Source organism: Hoplias malabaricus, chromosome 4 (genome assembly GCF_029633855.1).
Source record: "Hoplias malabaricus isolate fHopMal1 chromosome 4, fHopMal1.hap1, whole genome shotgun sequence".
Lineage (NCBI taxonomy): Eukaryota > Metazoa > Chordata > Actinopteri > Characiformes > Erythrinidae > Hoplias > Hoplias malabaricus.
The window spans coordinates 58172491-58194682 of record NC_089803.1 but is presented as its reverse complement, the minus strand read 5'-3'; the positions used below and the strand labels follow the sequence as shown (position 1 = coordinate 58194682).

Below are 22192 nucleotides of genomic sequence, written 5' to 3'. Positions count from 1 at the left end.
AGATCTCAGTGGTCTATTCCATAATTCCAAACAGAAATCAATAATACTTAACTCTAAAAAGCAAGGCAATGGTAGCCTAAGGATTGGGCCATGTGCACAGAAGAAGCAATAAACAATTTATTGAGTCTTACCCGCACCAGCAGACGGTTAACAGAACACAAAACACTTGCACACAATCAGTTAAACCAAGATAAGGGAGTACTTGATGTCGTTGATAGTTTTAAGTAAACTTTTGATGATTTCTATTAATCCGTAACAAAGCTGTTCTCATTATCAGTTGGATAAGGATTCATTCGCTCACAGATGCTGTTAAGTCGGGTTAAAGGGTAACTTATCACACGAGGATGTAATTAAAAGTGGGAACAGATCGTAATTGAGATTGTGTGCCTATTCTGTGCTGCTGATGCACATTAAATGACCAGCAGCAAGGTCACAATAAACACACGCTTGATTACATCTGTGTTCTATTTTATGTCCTCCATGCTGTTCCACATGCTTGCTGGTTTTGTAAGCCATTTATTGGTGCATATTACCTTTGTGGAGTGGCTGCTTTTCCATCTAGAGGCTTGGTTCACTGTGCAGTGCTGTTGTGGATAACAGTATGCTGCTGCAGTATCACTCTTTCCAAGAAAAGAGAGGGAATCCTACAGCTGATATCTAGATGTAGTGCCCCTCATTTGTTCCTTATAGAGGCCTGTTTAAGCGTCATTGTGTCTCTTCATTTTCTCTCTTTTACACACCAATAATGCCACTTCTTTTATCTTTCTCCATTTAGAGAAAGAACACTAACAACCCTAGCTTGATCAATTTCCTTGCTCTCATTTGGAACAATGGGAGTTCGGCCCTGATATTAATGACTGGTGTCTCCGTTCTGGCTGGGCTCCATTCAATATGTTCATTCAAACTGAACGCCACTGCAACGGCTTTGTGCTCCAAGATAATGAAGGAGTTTGGCTATCATAACACAAATCTACTGCCTCCCCCATCTTCCCCTCTCAATGAAATGACATTCTTACAAATTCTGTATACCTGTATACATGGGGAGAGAGAGAGGGAAAGAGAGGGAGAGTATCATTTTCCTAAAAAAAGGGGGTTGTCATGATCATCCAGTTGTTTTGATAACAATAATTGTGATTAATGATTTAATTGTTTTATTTGCCAGGCCAGAAGCCTGATATCTCTGATACCACCCACATGCGCACACATCCCTTATGATGGACATTCAAAAACTCATATAAATGTATGTACCTCAATGAAACTAGATAAATAATCCTAATAATCCATATAGTAGATATGGGAGAAACCCACTATTGTACCTTTAAAAGGTACATTTACACTGTTTGTATATTTAAGGACAATAACGTACCTGTCATGTATCTAGGGCTGTCGCAATAACCGTTACGTAAACAGTATACGTTAATACTGTGCTATTAACCAGCCAACCACAAGGAATGGCAAGGACTGTCACCACCACAGTGCATGTTTTCCCTTTCATTGTATGGTCTTTCTTGTATTACACTTTGGTGTATGATTGTAATGAATGTGTTCCCAACTGCTGGCATCTGAACAGCTGAGTGTCAGTCTTCTTTTTACAAATTGGACACAATGGCAGCAAACCTAGTCAAAAAACCAAATACAGCTTCGACAGGTTGGGAGTATTTCAGCTTTCAACCAAATGAAAAGTGAGAGCCATGAAATTCAGACGAGGCAATATGCAAAATCTGTACCAAAAAGGTCGCTGTGAAACAGGGAAATCCGATTTTTTTTTAATCTTTTTGAGTGGGGCTTTTTAAAACATTTAGTGGATTAAACACACAAACAGACACACTCATTTTTGACTAAGGTATGTCTGCTCTGTACAATTTGTATGCTACTGTGACACTGCAACTTCCTTCAGGATCAATAAAGTGTTAACTTTATGCTTGGAGGAGAACACTAACTCCCTGTTCGGTTACATAAACAAACAGAAGCCAGTGCTGGGATGAAAAAATGGCCATTTTTTCTTGGGGGAAGCTGAGACAGAGATGTCAGATCTACTTGAGTTTTTGTTTAGCACCCCACAATATAAACAGTGTCATTTTGAGAAATGAACCATACTTTTATACATTTCATCAGAATTATGTAAAAAAAAAAAAAAAAAAAAAAGTGATGATCCAAAATGAAATGTATGATTTAATCGCACATGTATTTGTCAGCATTCTTCGTAGTTCTGATATTCAAGAAGCGGATCCGTATCTTATCCAGTCCAACCATAGCCCAGTTGAATGCATAATGAAAGCAGCACTTGGCTCTCTAGATGACTGAACACATCTACCATCATCATGTGTCAACATAAAGCCACCAGGGTATGCCAAGAGTGGGGGATACAATACCATACTATTACCATACCCAAGCTCAAGTAGATATGACCCAGTACTGACAAACCTTCCCAAAAGGGATAAAGTACATACAGATCTGAGTGAAGTTTAGATTGGAGATTATTACAAGGAATCATCCTTCACACCTTCCGGTGTTATTTACAGAGCGATTCGTCTTGGCTCCATGACTGATATACTATGTTGGAGGAATTGTTCCCAGTGATCCCTGCCTCAGCCTCAGAGCGTCTCTCTAGCCTCCTGTCAACACAAACACTCTCTTATATTATTGATCTGCTTGCCAGATATGTGTGTCCTGAAGCATTAAAAATACAACTGGGCTCTCAATACACACCTGTTCTGAGTTATACCCCTCTGTGGGGGACTACACATTTCACACATTTTCACACGATTGCATTGGAGTTAGATGTATCTGTATAAATAAATAAATATTGCAATGCACTTGTAAACTTTTCTTCCAAGGGTTTTGATAACGTCTACTAGAGATGGCGTGATACAGCCTTGTTGTGTTATATTCCAGCACTGTACAAAGCTTAAACATGGCTTATACACAACTGTAGCTTCTTAAGAATTCCAACTCTATTCCTTTATACAACCACAATTCCAGAGAAGTTGGGATGTTGTGTAAAACAAACAAAAACAGAAAACAATGATTTGCAAATCCTTTTCAACCTATATTCAATTGAATACACTACAAAGACACGATATTTAAATGTTCAAACGGATAAACTTTATTGTTTTTTTTCTGCAAACATTAAAAAAACAAACAAACAAACAAACAAAAAAAACACCTGTTTGGAACATTCCACAGTTGAACAGATTAACTGGAAACAGGTGTGTCATGACTGGGTATAAAGGGAGCATCCCTGAAGGTCAATCATTCACAAGCAAGGGTGGGTCGAGGTTCACCACTTTGTGAACAACTGCATGAGCAAATTGTCCAACAGTTTATGAAACAACATGTATGTTCTCAACATACAATTGCAAGGGATCTACCGTCCATAATATCATCAAAACATTCAGAGAATCTGGAGAAATCTGTGCAAGTAAGCAGCAAGACCGAAAACCAACATTGAATGCCCATGACCTTCGACCCCTCAGGCAGCACTGCATTAAAACTGACTTCATTCTGTAATGGATATTATCACATGGGCTCACAAACACTTCAGAAAACCACTGTCAGTGAACAGAGTTTGTCACTCCACATACAAGTGCAATTTAAAACTCTATCATACAAAGCGAAAGCCATATATCAACAACACCCAGAAACACTGCCGGCTTCTCTGGGCCTGAGCTCATCTGAGATGGACTGACGCAAAGTGTAAATGTGTCCTGTGGAAAAGTGTCCTATTACTCAAATTGTTTTTGGAAATCATGGGCGTTGTGTCCTTGTGGCCAAAGAGGAAAAAGACTGTCTGATTGTTATCAGTGCAAAATTCAAAAGCCAGCATCTCTGATGGTATGGGGGTGTGTTAGTGCCCATGGCATGGGCACGGGCACCTTGCACATCTGTGAATGCACCATTAATGCTGAAAGGTACATACAGGTTTTGGAGTAACATTTGCTGCCATCTTTTTCAGGGACGTCTTTTTCCATCTATGTTCCTGCGTATTTCAGCAAGACAATGCCAAGCCACATTCTGCATGTTACAACAGCGTGGCTTCAAAGTTAAAATGTGTGGGTACTAGACTGGCTTGCCTGCAGTCAAGACCTGTCTCCCACTGAAAATGTGTGGTACATTATGAAGCGCAAAATACGACAACAGAGACCCCGGACTGTTGAACAACTGAAGTTGTACATCAAGCAAGAATGGGAAAAAATTCAACAATTAATGTCCTCAGTTCCCAAACGCTTATTAAGTGTTGTTAAAAGGAAAGGTTATGTAACACAGTGGTAGACATGCCCCTGTCCCAACTTTTTTGAGAAGATACACAGATACACATATAAAAAGAAACAAGGGGAAAATTACGATGGGAGGTAGAGGAAAAGAGAGCAAGAAGAAATGTAAAGCAAAAAATAGATGGAGGGAATGAGCAGCAGAGACTGAAAGAAAGGCATGGAGAAAATGAGAGGGTGAGAGATAGAGAGTGAGAGCAAGGGAGAGAAAGAAAGTAAGAGGGTGCACGAGCGTGACGCTGCATGATAAATCCTATTCATGAGGCGAGTTCATTCGGAACCTTGCCATTTTCCTGGAGCCTCGGAGGTGGTGAGCTGTCTTTACCGGGCGTGTGAGATTGGAGAGAGGAACTGAACGATACGAAGGAGCCATGTGTGTGTGGGTTTGGGACAAACCTGTTCTCTCCAAAAGAGTTCACAGTCCACACATACTGCAGCGCTCACCAGCAACACACATCATTCAGCTGCTGCTGCCATTCATGACACCCAGCCTGGACTGAGCAAACACTAAACCATGATTAAAATGGGACATAAAAAGACTTGTCTTCCAAGTGGAAACAGGGTCCAATCAGCTTACCACTTCATCACATGAAACAGATAAACATTTTTGTTTAAATGAAGTAAATCAAAGTAATCCATTTAAATTGGTAAATACTTTCAACAAATATCTATAGATGCTTTAGCCCTATCATAAATGTTACATTTTAGCTGATGTTTAACTTCTAGGGAACTGCTCATGATAAGAATCAGATGTCCAAACAATGCAATCAGTGGTCATTCATTTAATTATTTGATGTTTGGCTCATTTACTTTGCATTTTTAAAGGACATGGTCCTCAGCCGAATCAACAGCACCTAGCTCTGGTGTTAGCGAACCGCTATCCGCAAAGCAGCAGCAAAACGTGACAAACTCCTTCAGTCAACATCAGCCACAGCCAACATCAGTGTGAACTGAACATGAATCGCAGACAATGACAGCAGGTTTCTCCAATCTACAGTCCCAGCCGAGAGAAACGGCAAACACAGGCAGGAAATTGCCGAAGAGTAGTGATGGACTTGGACTCCTCTGGTCAGCAGGTCAGCCGTTAGCATCAAAGATAGCAAACAGCTAACCTCCGGCCAGCAAACCAGAAACCAGGCAGACGCCAGTGTGCTCTGATCCGGCACTGACATCAAACAAAGACTTTTAGTGCAATTCAAAATATCGGTCTCATGGATAGACCTATTTATCCGATATGAAATCCAGTTCATTTTGTTAATAATTGGGACTGATATCCGATCCAAATATCGGATCAGTGAATCCCTAATCTTCACAGCAATGTACCAACATCTTGTGCACAAGCTTCCCCAAAGATGAGATGTTGTTATTCAAACAACAGACAAAAGTTACCAATTGATAATCCAGATTTCACAGAAAACGGATGAGCAGGTCTCTACAAATGTTTGGAGACACAAGGCATATCTGTTAAAAATTGTGCAAATGTAATTTTTGGTTAAACATTTGCTTTAAAGGCAGCCTTCCTTAGAGCTGACTGGTGCCATAAATCAATCACTCAATCTGCAGCACAGAAGGACCCCAGTCCCCCTATTGCTCAACAAGGTCACCCTGAGAAACAAAACTCCTTCCCACAACCTGTGGCACCAACACTACCATTCTCCACTGCATCATATTGTGGCCACTGTAGTGGATACAAACAATAGTATAGTGAAAAGTCAGAATGAAAATTGGGAAAGAAAAAAAAGAAGTATTAATAAAAATTCATTCAATGTGAGTCTTTGCAGCCTCATCTAACCTGTATCAGGAGTAAACACACTTATGCTTCACAGCAGGTCATTGTGTTGAACAGATGTACAGAGAGGGAGCCGAATTGTCCTCGTCTGTGCCTCTTCGTGTATTAGCAATGAGAACCCTGACTGCCAATGTTAATAAAAGAAGCACGCTGTCAGTGTGACTTAGTACTCTCCGCCATTTCATCTGTTATCTGTTATATACACACAGAATCCGCAGAAATATTTTTCGCAATAAAAAAAGGCACAACATTAAATCACTGTCTTTATGTTGTGTTAGTTAAGCGGGCTGTTGTGCTCTCCGTAAATCCCCACAAAGGCTCTTAAAACAATACTGGCCAGGCACGAATCACTGCTGAGTAAAAGGAGCATTGGTTTAATATAATTGTAAGTCATGGACGTTAAAGTACACAATGTCATTTACGTACAAAAGGATGTTTATGGTGTTTTCTGACATAATTAAATTTAATTTTCAAAACAAACTTAAAGAAAAGAAAACACCACACAATACCACAATATGGAGTTGTCACATCCACACACTGCAATTACCTCCAAAACAGAATTTAGTGCTTTCTGACTGAACAGCATCAATTTTCCGCAACTACTTACAGTATGTGGCCTACAGTGCATCTTTGGAAGAAAAGGCGCACTATGATAAAGCTCATAAAAAGATGTCAGCAGGAAAAGTCTCAGCAGGAGGGTGGAAACACAAAAAACTCCAGCAGTCAGCCATATTCAGCTTCTCCTACTCGCCAAGCAAGAATACATCTATGTTTTAGTTTGAAATAACTCAGTAGACAAATATTTTTATGATCTACTATAGCTTGCTATGCTGGAAGCATAAAACAACAAAGCATTCATTTGGCTGTTCATAAAATACTGCGGTTTATTATTTTTGATAGAAGTTAAGGTCTGCAAAGATAAAGCAATAAATATATCGGTAAGTACTCCATTTTTAAAAGCAGTCTGACAAAATTGTCCCCAGGATATTTTCCTGATGCACATCAAGGAATACCACAGTCGAAAGATTTATTCAATACTAAGAAAAATCACTCTCAAAAGACCTCTCAATTTAAAAACGTACAGTAACAAGTAGGAAAAAAAACATTAGTAAATCGTGCTACGCCACTTCCTTTTTCTTTCACATATGTACTCTCTGCATTCATTTTCGACCTCTGACTTCTCATGCACCCACAAATATCCAACCTCCCCCTCATATACACAAATATCTGTCAACACTTGTTTAAAGTCTACATCCAAACAATTTTCGATTGACAATGCATCATGTCAAAATCAGTCCCACAATGATTTCCACTGAGCATTTCAGTCAGCCCCCATTCTGAGAGCTGGCAGAAACAAAGAGAGACACTCTTCTGCCTGACTAAAGGGTGGGTGGAGAATGATGACCAAAACGGTGGACTCACAGGAGGAAGCTGAAAGGGATAGTCAATGTACACAACCCTGAAAACGACCATTTAAACCAAACATAACTCCGTCTTTACATAAAATAAGTGTCTTTTCAATAGGCAAACTGAAATAATTAAAGTAATCCAAACTGTAATATTTCAATAAAAGACTGAACTGTAAAAACCATAAATTACCATTAACTGCTTATGTTGCCTCATTACAAGTCTACATTCTGACTCACATAGGATTCAGCATGGTGCTTGCTGTGTCTCCTCAAGCTCAACCATGTGCTTTATAGGCTAAGTGCCTCAAGTAAGAGGTGCATTTATGTTGGTAGAAAAGATATATCAAGATCAAAAACAATAAAGTATAACGGCAGAATCTTAACATATCATGCATTATCCTAGTTCGCAGAACATGTATAACTTTAAATGGTAATGCCATTTAACGGCAATATAAGGCATGTTATAACTGAAGGCAAAGAATAAATGGTCAACAATATTTGCTAATATCTAGGTTTCTAAGAAATAAATCTGCTGGGGTCCATGTGAGTTTTGGAGAAGCATATTTTGAACATTACAACAATCAATCACATCAGCTGCCAAAACCTGCCATATTTAAGTCCAGACATGGAAAAAAAAGACCATCTTTGGAGGTGTGCAGTTACCATTTCAAATGTATTTGGCACTCAAGATACCTTTCACAGTGATATCAAATATATCATCTGTTTAATTGGAAATGTTAGACTCTAATGCAGCAGGTGTAGTTTAATGAAGTGCATTAATAAACCATCTTTTGTGATGAGCTCTCTGCAAAGGAGTGTGATCAGTTTCTATTTCTGCAGTATTTAAATACTTCTTTTAAATCCATCTGGCACCTAAGTTACAGCAGGCTGTATGAATGCTTCTGTTACTGATCAAATTGAATTCTCATGAAATTCAAAATGTTTTGTTATTTCCTGGTCCAATCATGGTTCAAGGTTGAGAAATAATGTTAGATCAATGCCATTTAAATTAATCTAAACAACTCAAAAACCTAATCCACAAGCAAATAGGACAGTAAAAAGAATTATTTAATACTAAAATAAAGATGACTGAATCATTATTCATTTCAGGAAGAATCACACCTGGTATTGACCTCTCATTTACTGAGTAACTGGAAACAAATAACCTGGTTACCTCAATATGGCATACTACAATAGTGATTGGTTTATAATTGACTGCTACAAATTAAACAAAACATCTTAAGAACGTTACAAAAATACAGAAATACCTTTAAACTTGTGAAAGACAGCCCATAGCTCAGCGATGTCTGTGGCAAAGGTGATGTCAGTGTCCAGAACGATGACTTTCTGCAGGTCTGAAGGCAGCGTCTTGGTTAGGACCAGTTTCATCAGGCCATAAATACCAGAGTAATGCTTGTTGGGGATCCACGACACTTCAGACTAACACAACACAATGTGTCAATGTGATTCTCAATGCAGAGGTAACATTCATATTTCAAACTTTATTTATTTTCAAACATTTATCAAACTTTGACACAAACAGGCCTCACCTTTAATTCATCAGCATCGTAGAAGTCCACTCGGACGGCGGGCACCATCCAGGTTCGGAAGAGAGAAGCCAGGATCTGCTGAGCTATTGAGTCAGTGATGAAATGGAAGTGGAGAGGATTTCGCCTGTCAGACAAATAAAATGGTCATTTACAAAGTGAACAAGTACTTTCAAGCTCCATACAACAAAGCAATCTCACCACTCTTAACACAAAGGAGCAGCATTATCCCAACATATGCTTCAGACCTGGTTAGCTATACACACATCCATGTTTAAAAACTTGTGCAAGCAGTAACTCATTTGAACTGGATTTTGTTGCACCCTGGTTTTAATATAATGATTGGTATACAAGTCAGTCATAGACCCTTCCTGATGACCATAAAACTCACTGCTGTGAGACAGCTTTTCTACTGACATTTTAGTCAATAGCAGCATGTTTCTAAAAGTGCCACTGAGTGATGCCTAATTATTTGGTGATCTGTAAAAAGGCCCTTTTATAAAGATCACATCTGTATGTGTTTCCATGTTTCAGTTATTTTACTCTGTGAAGCGTTCTGGCGGCCCTCAGCTGTCACTGTGAGTAAGCGCTCAGGACAGAATAAACTAGCCTTCGTAACAGCTGTCATGGCAACAAACAGATGCAACAGTTCTCTTGAGCGGGTGTCAATGTGTCAAAATATGTAATTTATTTAGATGTCTTGTCCTTTTGAAAAAGTGTTTTTTTATGTAAGGATTTTTTGGTAGTTTTGTTCATAGCAGCTGCAATGTCACAAAAAGACATAGAGCCCACAAGTCCATACTTCCCACAGGACGCACGCCTAATGCATTCTAATGGTGGCTGTATTTACGAATTGTTTGCTCATTTATTTATTTCAGCATTCACAATGACGTGACATTTGCAAAGTCTGAAGAAAAGAACATTAATAATTCAGTTCACAATACAGTACAGCTCCACAAAACAATTCTTGGCTATAGATCAGCCAGCTTGTACATCACAAAAGAAAATGCACACATCCCATTTATCACCATATTGACTCATAGTCCTCGTTGCTATGGTGATTAACTAAGAATGCTCCCCTGAAATTCTGGCAAGCAGGGACCCCCGCATTTCTCGAATTTCAGATCTGGCGTGTTGCACTAATGATGATAATTGCCCTATTGTTTTGCTTCAATAGAGTCTGGCAGGCCAAGCGGGAGGCAAAGGCTTTTGAGAGCTGAGATCTGAGCGAGAGTGGCCTGATGCCTAATGCTGAAGACAGGTACCAACAGAAGAGATACTACTGCACCCGAATGTGTCACAGACACTCCGTGAAAGTTTCCATCAGAGAGGCCAGCGATAAAGCGAAGAGCAGACTCGTTTAGTGTACTGCAAGACTCCTTGCAGCCACTTTTCTGCTCTTTTTTTTCTTTTTACTTCGCATCTCACAGCAACTCATTCCACAGCTTTCCCCTTGCACAAGAAACTACTTTTTGCCTCTCTCTTTCAGAAGGGCTGAGCCTTTATAGCACACAGTGAAGGTGTTATTTACTGCTGCTGGCCGATAACGAAGTGCTGATGGGATGCACTTTACTGGTCATGAGCCTGGAAAAGTAAAACAACTAAAGTGAACAAGACAGACCGCACAACATTAATCATACAGACTTACCATACACATAGTTACTATAGTTTGCAAAAAAGCAGTTTAAACACCTCACTGCATTGAAGAAAAAAAATCATAATATAAAGCGCTTGTGCTTTAAATAGGTGAGAGGTAGCAAAGATACAATTATTTAAACCAGTGGTCCTCAAACTTTTAAAGCAAGTAACACCCATGTGTGGTCTGGAATTGTGATTGGAATTCATGTTCAGCCTTTCTCCACACTGCACCTAATGTTTTTCTGTATCTGAAAACAATATTATGCTATATATACACTACAAAGTCAACTAAAGAACTCCCAGTTTTTTAAGAATGTGGAAGATTCTTAAATAAACAATCAAGTGCTCCAGTTTGCACAGTCAAAAGCAACCTATTTATCAAACAAATTTCATTCAAATATATAACATGGATGAAGAAAATAAACACATTAAGTTGTAACTCTAAGTTTCCAAACAAACCTGAGGTTTTCTGCAGGGTGTAGTTCAAAAAAAAAAAAAAAACAGCTGCCAAAGTAAAATGTCACACATCTGATGACAGTGTAAATTTCTATAAAGGACCTATACAGACATTTACTGCTTAAACACAAGTCAGCTTTCTTAAACCTGCATATGCACATACAACAATGTTTACGATTTTCAGCCTGGTATCTTCAGTGATCAGTCAGAAGTGCATGTGTAAGCAAGTTTAGACCATCAAATCAGTGCAGCGTCTTCCACAGATGCTGCAGAGTGATACAAGTGCACTTCAGCAACTGGTCTAAATATTGCAAATGCTCTAGACACACCATTAAAATTATGTCTGCTCCGCTTCCTAATTGTTTAATTGAAGTGACTAGCAGCTGAAAATGGTACACATGCTGATTATGGGATTCTGTCCTCATAAATGATCCACATAATCCTCTAAACATTGTACAGAGTACAGGTATATCATAGATGTTAACAAAAGAAAACATGTCATTTGCATATGTTCAATTATGCGGAAAATGAAAAAGAATGTCACAGGGGCCTTAAGCTGTTTATTAATAAACAGTATATATTCTCTTTTATTAAAGGGAACGTCTACGATTGTGGGGAAATGCAGTTCTAAGCTCCTCATCTTTTACTGTGGAATGGCGTGATGTGTTTAAGGAGAAAATTTGTGTAAGTTTAATTCACCGTTTGAATTATTACAGGACATAATTTGTAACCCAAATTGTTTAGTTTTGTAGCAATTTTGGTAATGATTTTAGCCGTCTCACAAAACACCAAAATAAGTAAATATTACCCATCTATGAAGCAGGAATAAAGCAATCCTCATTTCAGTTTATGCTTTTCAATGTTCTGAATTCTCTCCATTGTATTAAAAAAAAAGCTCCATATGCCTCTGCAATGAGTAGAGAGGGAGAGAGAAAGCCTAGCATACTGGAGTTTGTTTTTGTATTCATTTACAGACACTGGGGCATGCACAGTGTCTGTAAACGGACACACAAACACATTAGACTGGTTTCCGGCATACAAGCAGGCTGGAGAGCAAGTGAGGAAACAGCTGAATTTTATAATGTATTTTTTGATTACAACTGTGAACTTTGCCTTTAATTAGGAGTTTATAGATTGACTGGTCTCCTGAGTAATAAGAGTTTGAATGACAAAGCATAGGTCCCACCATCACAAGTCCCTAGTAAGGCCTCAAGCCAGGAGTCTAAGAGAGACCTACTGGGCATGCTCCATTAGTGCAATGCTAGAAAATACAAGCATTCATTAACTGACATAAATTTGGACCTATAGCGGCCTCCTCTAAGCACATTTGGCTGTCCAATGGCACTGAGATAGCAGTTCTTTGAAAAGCAGAGATATCAGGCTTCAGATGTCTCAGAAGTAGAATGTTTCACCCTTAGACATTTCAGGCTGGTAGCATGATATAACTGGGTTGGACATAGTTAAATGAATAAATGACTGGCAAGCATATGTTAAGTAGAATATTTGTAAATCAATAACATTAATGAACTGTTTAACTCACCTATGGAACAGCACAGACTTGACCAACGTCACCACATCTCGACTTGCATTGTAGCCCGCGCACACAATGGCAACATGAATGGTCTGGAGGTTAGAGGGATAGTAAGCGAATGAGCAGAGTCAAAATGTGAACAAACACATCCAACACAGAACAATGCTGACAAGAATATTACACCAAGCTGTACTACACCATAATGGAAGCTTGCCATTTAGAAGCTGGCAGCTAGATTACTAGCAGCATGCTGCTTTTACAAAGCTGGCCTTTTAGAGAGTCTCCTATAATGTTGATGCGCTTTTAATCTCTCCTGACATCTCCTTCAAGCTAATAAAGATTCTAATAATAATCCTTTTCATAAAGTCTTTCACCATTAAAGGATTTTCATACAGCAAGTAAGAATTGTGGTGTTCCATATTCATTTTCAATGACAGATTAGTGTTGCCAAGTTCTCAAAATTGAGATCTTTTAAGTAGTGCCACTCTACAGTCAGCCAATGAAATAGCAACTTGTGCTTACTGAAAATACCTATACTGATTTTCATTTTTTTTATTTCTATTTTTGTGAATAAAACTGGTGAAGTTTGAGCTCTTGCTGTCACTACCACAACTGATGAAATAGATTTTCCACCTACGTTGTAAGAAGCTGTGCTGACCTTTTATACCAGAAATGGTAAAAACGGTAAGGCCACTTGCCACTTTATAGAAGAATTAAACAGATATTATGCATAATTACAGTCATAATTAATAATAGTGTTTTGAAACTGACCAAATTTAGTTGTTGAGGTATCTACAGCACAAACAATTTTATTTGCTGTCCAAAGTGACCAGTGATTTTTAATCATTTTTACCTATATTTTTTTAGTATAAAATGTTAATAATGAAGAAAACATGGGGACTATTCCTCTTTACACATGACCTGTATGTATCTCCCTGATGTAAAAAGTATATAAAACTGTCTGATTCGTTCATTCATTCATTCATTATCTGTAACCGCTTATCCAATTCAGGGTCGCGGTGGGTCCAAAGCCTACCTGGAATCATTGGGCGCAAGGCGGGAATACACCCTGGAGGGGGCGCCAGTCCTTCACAGGGCAACACAGACACACACACCCATTCACTCACACACTCACACCTACGGACACTTTGGAGTCGCCAATCCACCAACCAACGTGTGTTTTTGGACTGTGGGAGGAAACCGGAGCACCCGGAGGAAACCCACGTGGACACAGGGAACACACCAAACTCCTCAAAGACAGTCACCCAGAGCAGGAATCAAACCCACAACCTCCAGGTCCCTGGAGCTGTGTGACTGCGACACTACCTGCTGCGCCACCGTGCCGCCCCCTGTCTGAACCACTCTGAAAAAACTTTTTTTTAATCTTACTAATTCAAATATGCAGAATTTTTAGATGTGTGAAATTATATTTTTTATACCACTTCAGCTGACTGACAGCTACTGCCAATATTAACACATGGCACCAGATATTAGAAAAGAAAACCCATGTGAGCCCATCTGTAGCTTTGTTTAGAAATATTTTTCCCCCTCATTCGATAGCTGAGATTGAGGGAGGGACATAATTTATCTGACTTGCTATAGAGGGTTATCCGCTCTCTTCCTTCTACTCGGTACTGCTTTGCCAGTGGGTAATCAGGAAGAAATGAGACAGTAGAGGTGCACACACAGTCTCTTCAGAATTGCACAGCACATCTACTTTCTCTATCTATCCCTCCATCAAAGCATGCTGGTCAGAAATAGCTAAAGAAAGTATTTTAAAAAGCCAAGAAAGATATTCTTTAAAAAAATTATTCCTTTTAGCCCTCTTTGAATTACTGAATACATAGAAGACTTTGATTACAAAGAATTTCAGTGTTGTGAGCCAGATTTTTAAGTAAAACACTGGGCTCAGGTCAGGGTCAAGTTTACTTTCTAATGAGCTATTTCTAAACCACTTAAAAACTCATATCTGTTTATCAAAATCAACATTTTTACATTTTTGATTTTTTTTTCCACTGATCTCTTTTACAAGGGAGACCTTCCAAAAATGGGAGCAACACAGAATCACAACAAATAATACACACAAAAATATACTCAGATAAATGCATCATAAACAATATATAGAAGTTATTTCCATGAAAATAATCCCCTAGTGCCTCAAGTGTTTCATAGATGTAATTTTGCACTTTCACCATGATTCATTATGCACAGATGATGATTATGATTATGCAATTATTCCTTGCCTCTAGCTCTACTTATCCCTCCACTGCTCACCTGCAGCTTGAAAGCCCACCGCACTGGAAGTTAATGGAATTGGTTCCTTAAGTTTATGACATAAACACTGACTTTCTGGAGTCACCAGTTTGAGACCAGTGTTTTTAGAACACTGTATTTTCAAAACGGAAATAGTGTTAAATATTTAATTTGTTCAGTGTTCTAGCGTATAAACAACACTTCATGGACATGTTAACAAGGTTAAAATTAGGATTTTCACTGGAGTGGGTCTTAAAAACTTTGTGCCTACAGAAATTTCACACATTTTTTACAAGCAAAATGCCTAATTTATGTTTTCACTGACAATTTACTGATCCATTTACAAACCATTTACTGATCATTTAATGAGAGGTCAGAATTAATAGATTTAAGTTCAAAATACTGAGAGTGAAAGTGATGACTGATAGTAAATAAGGCACTTTCAACCACAAACCCCTTTTAGAACCAGGAAGAAGCACAGTTGTGTTCACAAAGGACATGTTTTTTCTGCACAGAAACAACATAACATCTTTAGGCATGAGAAACATTTTCCTGCTTTCCAGTTAGTCCACCAAGGTCCACCAAGGTCAAATCAGGTGCAGTTACTCTTCAAACTCACAAATTTGATCATTACTGCATAAACACCACAGTTCTTCCTTCCTAAAGCAATGTTTTATAGATCCCCCCCCCTCCAACAATAACAATTTTCTTAGGGCACTTGGTAGGGAAGCGGTATCAATCAGCTGTTCAGGATATTGACATTGATTGACAGTTCTCGTCTGGCAGAGCTTTGACACATGACCAGCCTCCAGAGTTTTAAGCCTCTGGGTGAAGTCTGAAAAGAGCATGGGCTTTGGAAACACATCCAATTTGGATTTAATACAGAGCTGTAGCCAAGAGTGTAATCAGCATGGCAATTGGAACATGAAGCAGAGATGTACACTACTTAAACAAACACATCAAGACAGTCATGATTTGCTAATGCTGTACCACTCTAATCATGGCAGCAATATATTGAGTGGTTGGAGATTAAAAAGATTGTGCAGCAACGAATACTAATGTGTTTGAAGCTCTAATGCCATTCCAAGGATGACTCAGTACAAATGCTGAAAACATGTGGTGTACCAGCAAGTAAAGAATCATGATTTAGCATAGGTAATATGATAAAAATATATCATAATACTAAGATATATTCACAAATAATAACATGACAAATTGCAACAAACTAATCTCACCAGCAAACCAGCAGTGCCATGAGAAAGTAATCAAACAAATGCTAAAATGGGCTCACATCCAATCAGCTACTTGTTATAATCCAGTTACTGTACACTACTTGATTAAAGTCTTTATGACACCTGTAGCTGTTCAGTTTTAGCGGTGGCAATGATACAAGCAATAAATAAGTTATATCATGACTAGATTTTCATCATTGTATCTCAATCTATTACACACCACAGTTAATCTTAACCTCACAACCACTAGAAAAATGCTGGTCGTTTCAACACAGATCTTGCTCTTGGTAGACTTCGATTAGATTTGAGCTAGGTAAGATTATGTTACAAGTTACTGACATCAAAATCTATTGCAGGTTTATTGTCATTGCCACAAGTTTCTATAGCTGTCTCTGGCTATCAGTGAGGTAGTTAGCAATTCAAGCAGTGTGCACTGTAAAATCACTCATGTATTTAGTGGCACTTTACCAAATGTCGGTTTCACAGTGTACACAAAAAACATGGCTATGGAAAGAGAACTGCAACTATCATTTTTTCCCCCACATAATGTTTTAGACATTCTAAATTAGCCAGCACATGTAAACATTGCTTGATTTATTCCCAGTCATAGCCACATTATTATAATTTAGCAAATGCTAATGGCATATGAATGGACCATTTGCACAATGTAGAGTGATGCAAGTCTGTTTTCTGAACGACACAGCTGCTTACTTCTGCCTAGCACCTATCAACACTTACACTTCAGATCTGCTCGCCTGTTTCATTGGTTTAAATGGATTTTGCATAGTCTTTTTTATAACTAGTGTTTTTATTATTGTAGTGTAGTTTATAGTGTTTGCTGTTGTTTATCATCACTGTCAGATTAAGAACATGTATCTCCATTTTTAGTGGTTTTCACTTTTTACGTGTGTTAAATGTGGGCATTAATCTCTATTTGTTCATAGCAGCTAAGATCAAAATGACCAATAAAAAGCCGAAAAATCAGTTTCTTTTACGAGCATCTCCACTGGCTGATAAACATGTCCATCAAAACCGTGATTTCCCCCCTCCCCTGGTACTGTTTGAGTGTCTGTGCTAAAGTTAACTACTGTTTATGGTTACTCACTGGAAATATTAGACCAGCGTGGCTAAAATTAATCACAATGAGGATTAAATATGCTGATTTTCATCAAGTACAGTAATGATAAACTCTGCTTTTGCTAAAACATGATTTCATAGTGGCAGTGATTTAGGAGAATATGCTGCAGGCTGTGGTTACATGGAGATGAATAAGGCTTTGATTCACTAAAACAAATCAGTGTTTGTCAGTATTTGCTGTCTGCAATACACTGAAGTCCAGGTTCTTTCCAAAAGTCTTACCTCACATTTGTCTACAACAGGCTGCTGGACACAGCTAGAGCTGTTGCCTGTGGAGAACACTTTCTGAGCTTCACTATCACCGGTTCCCTCTTCTGTGGAGTGTGGATGTGACTGATTGCCATGGCGACTGTTGCTGTAGTGACTGTTGGTGTGGGTGGGGTTTCTGGGTGGCTGGCTTAGCTCTCTCCTCAGAGCACGGTTCTCCTCCTCTACCTCTCGGACCCGCAGCTCCAGAGCCTGTCGCTCACCGGCGCCACCGATCAGAGTGGAGGACTGAGGCTCCAGTGGAGACAGAGACAGAGGCTTCACTGAGAAAAGACAGAGACAACCTTTCGTTTTTACCTAGAGACTGCAGTTAACACCAGGAAAATACAACCATGACCTTTGCAAGAGCATTATTGATATTGAAGATAGTGTACAACATAATCAACACAGAAGATTACACTGCCCCTTCAACCTGCCTCTGGTATTTATACCACAACCTTCATTGAAATATCACATTGAACTGGAGATTGCAGTTCTTGCAGACGCTGCGGGTGTGTGTCGGCAACTCCGAAATTTCAATGTCAGTTGTAGCAGAGACCCACATTTCAGACACAGATCTGGAGGAGTAACTTGACTTTAAGAAAAGAGTAATATTCAATTTTCATTCAAATTTCCTCCCCACAAACACATGCTCAAGTTTGGAAAATATATGTCAAACTGCTTAACTGCAGAATAAGCAAACATTGCTTGCTTTATAGCAGTTGAAAAACACAAGAACATTTTGCAAAAGCAAGTACTCTCACAAGAAAAATTTACATAGAACTCTATGGGAACCAAAGTGGTGGTGACATCACCGACTCTAGGGCCCCTGCATTAAAATAAAGGGCAGAGTGACAGTGGACCTATTGGTATAAAATTTAATATGATGGGTCCCGGTATAGGACCTGTGGTGTGACAATACATAATCTGAAAAATGACCAAATCAGAGCAATATTTTAGGTCAACAGTTTACAGACACATTTGGATGTATCTGTGCGGGAATCAACTTCTAACAAGCTTGGTGTATTCAAGCTAAAAGATACCAGGTGAAAAATATAGAGAAAGTGTTTGCACCCCACCCTTCAAAGGCTGGCGGAACTGTGCGATTGTGAGAGTTTCACTGATTCCAATTTGAGAAAAAGTGTCTGCAACAGAATTGGGCATAAGCAAACATTTAAAAATAAATAAATAAACATTTCCATTCCCCCCCACAAATATTGGCCCAATATTTTCAGTTTTGCAAAGTTTTAAAAAAGTTCGTATTTTGTGGTAGATTTTTTGGGGATAACTTCTCCAGCACTGGTTAATATTTTGGTGTTATTTTACATATTTTAAATAACCAGGTTAGCATGTATACAGGACAAAAATCAAATGAAAATAAATTATGTGCCACTAGTTCTTCATTACAATAAGCAGGACAAACTGCTCAGATCGGGGGGAAAAAAGATTTGTCACACAGGCACAGTTCACAGAATAACACTATGTGGTTGGTCACAACTTCAGTATTTTTTGTAGTGGAATGTTAAGTTAGCTAAGCCCAATGTGGACAGCCAGTGATTTCCAATTAGCAGTCAGGACACCATGGTAATACGCTGCATGCCTTGAGGAACATGAATGTTATTCAATCAATTCTGTGGCTTCTGAAAAGATGCAGCTCCACACCGAATGTACCAAACAGGGGGAGACGCAATTTCCCCTCAGCACTTGAAACATCTGTGTGCCTGCGTATACAAGAGCAGGAATGCGGGTTGGGGGGACCACACGCTCCTACAGCTATCAGGGAAACAGTGATAAACTCTGCGTGAGGGTAATTTTGAACACTGCAAATGTGTAATTAGAAACTGCCTAGTCATAGAGGCCAAGCAGCACAGCAATCCCAATTTTCCCAATCCCAAATGCAGCAGAGCAATTTCCTCTGCCTGAGATGGGAACAGAGATCTAGAAACAGTGACATTAGTCACGAAATGACTGAATACTGACTTAAAAAAAAAAAAAAAAAAAAAAAACCTGAACAACTCTTACGCAACACTTCTAAGTTAACTACATTTTGTAATTGCTCTCACTTTTGCAGCTGCTATTCAAACACCACTTTTTTTTTTTTATCTGTATTCATCTGTAAAGCAGGATCTTTCATAATTTTATATTTACTTTGGGAAATTGGAGAGTGCATTATTTTCTGTGGACTGCTGAGGTTTATATCACAATAAGATTAAACACAATGGCAATTTAGATAAATCATTTGTCCATAACAGAATTGGAAAATTCAGAATCAACTACAACACTTTGCTTAAAAAAATCATTTTGATGCCAGCTGAGCTCATTTCCCTTACCTGGATAGTGGAATGTATGTTAAGCATTTATACACAGAAAATTGCAAGTAAGAAGGCCAGTGTTGCCCACACCTTTACATACTACTGTGTGGTCAGACTGAACAATAAAGTCAGATTTAGAAAAATCTAGAAAACATGAATAATAATTACTAAAAAACAGAGTATTCCAGCACTACATGATAGCATTATGTAAATAACCACCACAAAATAAATTTGTATGAAAAATATAAAGCGCTCACTTAGAGTTCATGCTAAATGGTACTCTAAAATATGCCAACTTTCTTTTCTTTGTTTTTTTTTTTCATTTTATTTCCATCCATGTTTTAGCAGAATTATCTTTCCAGTCATTAGTCATTGAAATACACACCCATGAGGTAGTCTCCCCAAACACAATCAACCTCAGTATGTTGAAGGCAAGTCCTCAAAGGTACATGAAGCCAACCACATCATTATTTATTCTTTTTTTTTAACCTACTGCAAATACAAGGCTATTTGATAGGTTAACGCAAAAAGGAGAGCACCAGCTGCCCAGATCTGTCACACCAGTTGACAGAAGTCCTTGCTGATAAAACATTGTAAGCAGTAATTGGGGAGAATTAAGAAGATATGCCAACTTTCCGAATTAATGAATGCATAAATTAGTCTAACATCAAGTTTTAATTGCAAGCAAATGTTTAAATGTGTCAAATTTGCTTAACAAGTCAGAATGTAAATCAGCTACTAACCAATCAGAAAATTCTAAATTGAATGAGTATGATACTGTTATGACAAAGCAGTGCGACACATCAGTGACAGAAATGGACTGCCCGTTAAAACTATCATGTCGCATTGAGAATGAACACTTGCAGCCAGTAAATAAAGATTATAATGAGAGCGTTCCATTTTTTCTTTGCTCTTCGCTCACGTCACTTGCATTTAGGCCATAGTTTAACTGAAAATGCAATACAAAAAGCCATTAGATACAGAGCATTGAATGCAGTCTACCTCTGCTTCTTTCTAGCCTGAGCAGATTCTGGGCTTAGTCTTACCAAACTGGCAGGGGCCACATTTGGAAGAAGCATTTTGTCAAAGGCAACTGGTTTGGCAGCTGCTGCACATTAAGTGCACCTGGTTGCTCTCTTTGTTAAGCCAAATTGGAAATTTACTGTGGATGTGATTTCAAGACATTTAAATTTCATGTGAGAGATTGCCTACAAGGAACCCTGAAGTGTGTGGCATTGACGCCATATGGTATGCTTGTCAAAAAACACTTCTTTATAGCATAATCTTTTACATGTAAGGAAATAATGTCATTCTGCTTGTATCTTTTCTTTATTCACCATGGGATTAGCATATTCAAGGTAATGTCACCTAGTCTAAGCTGAAACAGGAATATCATACAGATCACTGTAGACTAGAACATGGCATCTCCAAATGTAAATAAGGAGAGAGCTCAAACTCTGGCAGAATACCATTCCCCGGTAATCAATGGTGTATGAAAAAAACATTTATTTTAAGGCTGTAAGCAGGGCTTGCGTGAAAATCCCCTCATCGTGTTTGCTAAGCCACTGCTCAGCCCATGAAGACGAGATTTCAGCACCGGCAAAGCATTTGACTTGCGACTCATTGGCTGTTGTAATGTTCCCGCTCATAGAGCACTCATGTGTACTGTGCTTTATTTGCCTGAGCCCAGCACCGGCTCTTGTTTCAGACTTTCGCCCACGATAGCACAGCTCACGATCACATCGTCTGCATAACTCACTCAAACTAACCCCCAAAACTCGCAGCTTCCCATGTGGAACTCGGACAATTCCATTACCTTCATCATCCACCCGAAACAAAGCTCTTCAGATTATCTACAAAAGTGAGATAAAGGCTGCCTCCTGTAGCAATGGCTCTACTGCTCTGTCAGTCAACTGAAGTGGTTTGATGCTGGAAGAAAGCGTGGAAAGCATCCTTATTTGCATCTTCATCAGCTTAGAGGAAGTGATACCTGAAGAGGTTCTAAGTGTGGAAAATACATTAAAATCATATTTTTAGTTGCCATCTTTCACAATTCTAACTATATATACTTTAATAGCTGCATACAGTGTAATCAAATATTCAAAATGTTCAATTACTTAAAGTTTACTTCCATTCATTCCTTCATTATCTGTAACCGCTGATCCAGTTCAGGGTTTTGGTGGGTCTGGAGCCTGCCCAGAATCACTGGGCACAAGGCAGGAACACACCCTGGAGGAGGCGCCAATCCATCACAGGATGAAACACACTCACACATTTATGGACACTTGAGTCACCAATCCACCTACCAACATGTTTTTTTTTAATCACGTTAGGAAATCTGGAGGAAACCCACACAGACACATGGAGGACA

General features: G+C 38.8%; 1 protein-coding gene across 1 annotated transcript in view; it reads right to left on the bottom strand.

Annotated features, from left to right (window-relative positions):
- Positions 1-22192, bottom strand: part of LOC136694489 (xylosyl- and glucuronyltransferase LARGE1) — a 56842-nt gene that overhangs the window by 22517 nt on the left and 12133 nt on the right. The window contains exons 3-6 of the mRNA XM_066668103.1: positions 17486-17793; positions 12651-12733; positions 9020-9143; positions 8738-8909 (exon numbers count right to left, since the gene is read on the bottom strand). Coding sequence (XP_066524200.1) covers positions 8738-8909; positions 9020-9143; positions 12651-12733; positions 17486-17793 — 687 coding nt within the window. The remainder of the gene's footprint in view (positions 1-8737; positions 8910-9019; positions 9144-12650; positions 12734-17485; positions 17794-22192) is intronic.